The following is a 6,000-nucleotide window of genomic DNA, read 5'->3' as shown; positions in this document are numbered from 1 at the left end:
CAACCAGGATGAGAAGGAATTCAGAAACATGTGCCTGATCAGGCTGGAGCTTCAGAGTGATCACAAGGCAAAACAATTCACAGAATCTCAAAAAGACTGATGGATGTGAACTCCACAGGAGTGATGGAACAGAAAAAGTCCCACCATTTCAACATTGTCCCAACATTTCAAGCCATGCTGGTGCTGGGCTTTGAGAAGTCTCCTTCAGGTATCCAGAATTAGCTGGAATTCTGCCTCATTCAGTCAGAAAATGATGCAATGTTTGCTTATCTTTATGCACACAACCCAAATTTCTGTGTTGCTGGTTTGGCTCCTTAATTCAGGGACAGGTTTTTGTTCAACAAAGCTGAACTCAAATAAATAGCTGGTCCTGTCTAGTCTCCATTTGTGAAAAGTCATTTTATTTTATTCTACTCAGAAAAGAAGTATCAATTATATTTCATGCAATCTCTTCATTAATCTGGCTGGCTGGAACTAAAACTTCATTCCAAAACAGGTCATGTGTTTTGGACATGATTTTAAACTTGCAATTTATCTCTTCTAAAAACTGCTACCCTTTGATGGATTCTTTGATTTTGCTGTTCACTGGACACTTGGTCAATCTCCAGGATAATGAAATTCCTACAAACTAGTGCAGAAATCACCTTCAGAGCTATTATTTCTCGTAATAATTCACAGAGACTGGAAACAACTTTATTTTCTACACTTGCAAGTCAAACAGGCCTGCTAAAAAGCAATTACAAACTCAACATGCAGGTTCTTGAATTTACTGACACGTGTTGATGCTGGACATGTGTAAGCTTCCCATTTCTTTCCAACTAAAACAAAAAATGGCATTTTTTAGCACTGGTCACAACTCTGCATTTTCTTGCCACCATTTTATGCTCATTTATCAACAGATGACAGAACAAGGCAACCTTACATTGGAGATGGACTCTCACAAACCAGCTACACACAAAAAAAAAACTTTTATAAAATAGTTTGTGCTAAGTTAAATATCTCTAAATTCAGTAATTGTCAATTACAATATATTAAATAATATTGTAATAGTGGTGAATTTTCAGCTCCACTGAAGTCACAGGCAAAATTTACAGAACTTCATCCTCAGCCTCTGTCTCCCTTCCAAAAACAGGGATAGAGGTATCAATCCTCAAAAATACTGCACCATTTTCCTTCTAAATAATACTAAAGTGAGTCAGATCTCAGCAAACCACAGGAGATGAACTCAGTTTTGGAGCTAATCTCAGTGTCGCCTGGTTTTGCTTTTTAATATAAACCCATATTTGAGTTGAGCAGGAGCCAGGAGCCCAGTCTGCCCTGTGCTGCAGTCCCAGGGGAGGTCAGAAAGGGAAAGCACCAATTCAGACTCACAGGAAATGGTCATTTACCTCCAGTGCTCACACTAAGGACAACCTCAAGCTGTGCTCGCTTTTTAGGTTTATACTTCTCTCACTTTCCTTTAACTGCAGTCCTTAAAAGCTCCCCAAGAGAAACAGAGCATCAGATAAGAGTCTAATCCAAGGCATATCAGTAACAAATACGGGCACAAAGAGATGGAGCTCTGCAGGAACTCTCAGTGGGGACATTAAGTCTGCTCCCTTGAAACTGAACAGAAACTTTAACTTCTCCAGGAGCTCAGTGAGGCCATCATTAAATGGCTTTGATAACCTTTAAAATTTTGCAATTCATAGAGAAATTCCTCAGTGCCTGTTAACTGATTTGATATCACACAAAAAGGTTTTCTCATTTATTTTGGTTGCGAGCCATATGGGCATCACCACTTTTCAGCACATTGTGTAGGCAGAAAATGCTACACGATCTGACAGAGTGGTAAAAGTATTTTCTCCACAGAAAGGAATTCTTCATAATAATCTTCATGAGGATTATTTTGTGGTTCTCCCCATGGCAGGAGGCTGGGGTAAGGCATGGACAAACTAGAAGGTACAGTGCAAAGAGACCTCTCAGTACCAGGCCACAGATAAACACACACCAGATATGATGCTGACGTGAATGACCATTTCTGCTGCAGACTGGGAGCAGATCAATACTGTACAGCCCAATTAATAAAACATAAAATGACTTTTTAAAGTTCCTATTGAAGCTGTACTATCAATAATATTGCAATATACACTAATTTCATATCAAACAGATATGAAAAACAAAGTTAAACCTGCATTGCACTTGATTCCCCAAGTTCTTACATCTGCTCCACATAAAAATTAATGATTAATAATAGTGGCCAAGTGTTTAAAATTAAATCAATAAATCCGTGAATGACAGGAGATGTAACCCTCAGAGGGTAAAACTGAATTTGTTTCCTTTCTGGGGGAAAACCACCCACATATCCTTGAATAAGAATCTTTGATCAAAGGCTAACAGGAAAACTCCAAGTTGATTCAAGGTAAATACCAGCCCCTGTTATCCAAGAAGATAAGAAGCACAAATGCATTGGTAATGTTACAATGTTGTAATACATTACTGAATTATACAACACTGTTATTTCCCCAAATTCCTCCAACTTATATGACTTAATGGGGACAGAGACAACGTTCATATATGAGATAATAAAGTGCTTTCATAAAGGATTACAACTTCCTGTGTTTCCAACACAAGTATTTACTAAAATGTTATTAAAGATGTTAACCCATGAGCTGCTGCACCAGAAACAAAACAGTCAGTAAAAAAGCTGGAATATGGTATTTAAGTCTTCCTGTACAATTCTACAGAAAAAAAAAGCACCTGCAACAAAACCCAGCAGTGGTACCTTATGTCTTTTTTTTTTTTGTTAGCATAGTTCTGAAATGTGCACTGAGAGCTGCAGGATGAACCTCCCGAGCTCTATTTCACATTAGCCATGTGCATTGAAATACCCACTCTTGTTAGACAAAGGATAAGGCTTATACCAAAAACCACTGTGCCACTTGGCTGCTTATCTTTGGTATATTTATAGTGCAACTGTTCTGCTTCTTCTCTGAAGGGGAAAGTTTTCCAAAGCACTGCATCCCCTGCCACTGAGAACCTACCACGAACTCCTACACTCACTGGGACCTCTGACACTGACTTACTGCTTTAAACAAATGAAGAATGTGCACTGAAAATAATTCCTTCCTGGGTTTAACATACTGCTAAAATAAAATTGTATCATGCTGGAAAGTAATAGCACGTTTCAGTCCTCTTGCAAGATTTTAGGAGCATACAAATGAGAGCACAAATTTCACAGCAATTTTTAACAACAGATATCCAAGGTGCTATTTGAAAACATCTGTAACTTAAATGATTGTTAATCTAGATTTAGCCAACCTTCATCTTTACAAAAAGAAAAAAAAAAGACACCTGTTTTTCATTTTGCTTAGATACTTAGAATTATTCATAATGCATAGAAAGGCTAGAACTACTTAATTAAAATATACTGCAAGCGTGTTTTTCTAAACTTATATTGCTAAAGCCTTGCTGTACTGTAAGATTTATTGGAGTTGGCCTTTGCACACAGTACCATGTATTGACACAAGCCTGGCTATACATCTGTTCCAGCCTGTCTGAGTGGGCACACCAGCACACGACTATGGTACAGATCACCCAGTGGCAGTGCAATGAAATGTAGAGCCAGTGAAATGCCATCTCGTGGGGTTTCAGCTCCTGAACAGCAGCATTCTCTCTGAACAGGTCTGTCCCACCAGGCTTGCATATTGCTGGACGCTGGCCTCGTCACTGGGCCCCTTCCTCCTCTTCTTGTACACGCTGTAAGGCATCACGGTTCTCTTGTGCAGCACCCTCACCCTGCCCAGCTCCTTCAGGCGACCTTCATCGACTGCAGAGGCAACCAGAGAACAAAAAAACGGTTATTTATAGTGTCCACAGCACCTTAATTTATGCCTCTAACTTCAATATGCAAAATGAGAACCGCATGAAGTAAGAGAAGTCATCTGCAGATGAAAGCTGAGCTGAGCTGCAGAGCGTTCTTGGATCATGGCTGGCAACAAAACCCAGCCTGCAAAGGAACTGTGTCTGCAGTGTGAGAGGTAAATCCTGCAGCACATGTTTCTAATGGTGATGGATGGCATTTCTGAAAACACCTCTACTGCTGTATTTAAAAATTCACATTCATTTAGTGCTCCTGGAGCCAGAAGTCAAACTCTATCTGGGAAAAACTCAAGCAGAACTGACCAGGGGAGACTTGTCATTACAGAACCCCTTGCAAAGCCCACCACACCAGCTGGGACAAAGGTACTAAAACCAGCAGGAAGCCTCTGGGCTGCTTCTTTAGGTAAGCATCAGGCAATAAACCACCTTTCCAGGTGAAACTCCCTGGCCCTCCAGCCCCAGTCTGCTTTTCCCTCAGTTAAACTGGTTCTGAGTTTCATTTTAGGGGTTACATGCCCTTACTTGAGTCCGATCCCTGAGCTCTGCAGACCAACAGGGTGAGCAGTGCAAGCACTCCCTGGGTGAGCACAGCACAATTCCTCTTCAAAGATACACACACCACAGTTAAACCTTATTTCCTTCCCACACAGACCCCTTGTGCCTTAATTTATCCAGAATCATACACATAAGAGTGTCACTGAACAAGTTAAAACTTCCTTATTTTTATGAATCCCATTGATGCACCTACTGCTGAACAATAATGTTATATAGTTGCTGTGTGTCAGAAGAATTTACACTACAATGCTAGAAAACTCTTCAAATAAACTCAGAGATCATGTCACACATCTGAGGCCACTGCTGGATAAATTAGTAAAATTATTACAAAATAGTGGGAAAATAAATATTGGACTTTTCTGAACTTTAGGTTAAAAAAGTCATCAAGAAGAGTCAACCCAGAATCTGAAACATGAGCTTGAGAACAGAACCATATAAATTCCAGTAATAATAGAGATGCTTACTGGAATGTCAGTATTTTGGGACATGAATTATGCAAAGACTTCCTTTTGGACCTTTTTTCTGCTTTTAATTAATGCTTCTTTATGTTTTAAAGGAGGCCATGAAACTCTTTTCTGTGCAAGACATTCTGAAGAACCTGCCCCTGTTCATCCACAGAAATGACCCAAACTTTTTTTCTGCTGATTGCCTGAATTTAGTATGTGAAACGTAATGAAGGCTGCTTTACCAAGTTTGGAATGACTTCATTACTTTTATCTGTGTTTTGATTCCTGACATGAAAGCACAATGTGTTTCTTAAGACTTAACTGGGAAAACATGGTTTGAAGGAAGAAAACCTGAGTAGTACTTGCTAAGATTGTGCTCCCCACTAATTATTGTTGGCAATTGCTTTAGATAAACACCAAGTCAAAAACACTTTATGGCTTTCTTTCCCTCTTTGAAATCCATCAGGTTTTTGATGTGTGGCCAACACCTCCCTGATATCCCAACAGGTTGGTTTTACCACCAGCCCTTCTGCCTCTTCTGTTACATCCTCCTTGCTGAGAGTTCACCAAGGGAAAAAAACTGCAAGTTTAGCTTCTGGAGGTGACACAAGTGTAAAGTTATTTTAAATTCTTAAATTGGAAAGTTTCTATTTACTGCACCTCTAGACTGACTGCCAGTCTGTGTCCTGAGATGGATTTAGGCCAAGCTGAGCCCTCACAGCTCCATGCCAAAAGCTCTTTAGAGCTGTTCCCTACTCACTGTTTGATACTCATTGATTTCAAATACTCCCAAAGCCTGATATTGTGGGTGAGTTCATCTTCTGGCTTGCAGTGCTGCTGGCCCAAGATTTGATTTCTTTGAGAGACTAAAGCTACTGTGCCTTGGTTTCACTGCAGCCTTCCTGGCTCAGCTGAACTCTGTTCTTGCTGCTCAGCATTTGTGCCCTTCCTCCACTTTTACTCATTGCAATGAAAAATAACATTCCAAATTTCTACAATGATTACCTGTTCTTCCACTGAATCCCCTCAAAATCAAAGCTTTAATAACAAAAATAACCTTCTGTGAAAGTACTTAAATGTATGCAACTTAAACTCCATCTGTAAAAGAAACCTTTTACTGAGATGTTAAGTGTAAAGT

General features: G+C 39.7%; 1 protein-coding gene across 5 annotated transcripts in view; it reads right to left on the bottom strand.

Annotated features, from left to right (window-relative positions):
- Positions 1-671: 671 nt before the first annotated feature.
- ATE1 (arginyltransferase 1) overlaps positions 672-6,000 on the bottom strand; it is a 70,472-nt gene continuing 65,143 nt past the window's right edge. For all 5 annotated transcript variants that reach the window (XM_053948828.1, XM_053948831.1, XM_053948826.1 and 2 more), the window contains exon 12: positions 672-3,808. In XM_053948828.1, coding sequence (XP_053804803.1) covers positions 3,630-3,808 — 179 coding nt within the window. In that variant the 3' untranslated portion in view covers positions 672-3,629. The remainder of the gene's footprint in view (positions 3,809-6,000) is intronic.

Source organism: Vidua chalybeata, chromosome 8, assembly GCF_026979565.1.
Source record: "Vidua chalybeata isolate OUT-0048 chromosome 8, bVidCha1 merged haplotype, whole genome shotgun sequence".
NCBI lineage: Eukaryota > Metazoa > Chordata > Aves > Passeriformes > Viduidae > Vidua > Vidua chalybeata.
The sequence above is the reverse complement of the archived record's forward strand: the minus strand, read 5'-3'. Positions and strand labels throughout refer to the sequence as shown.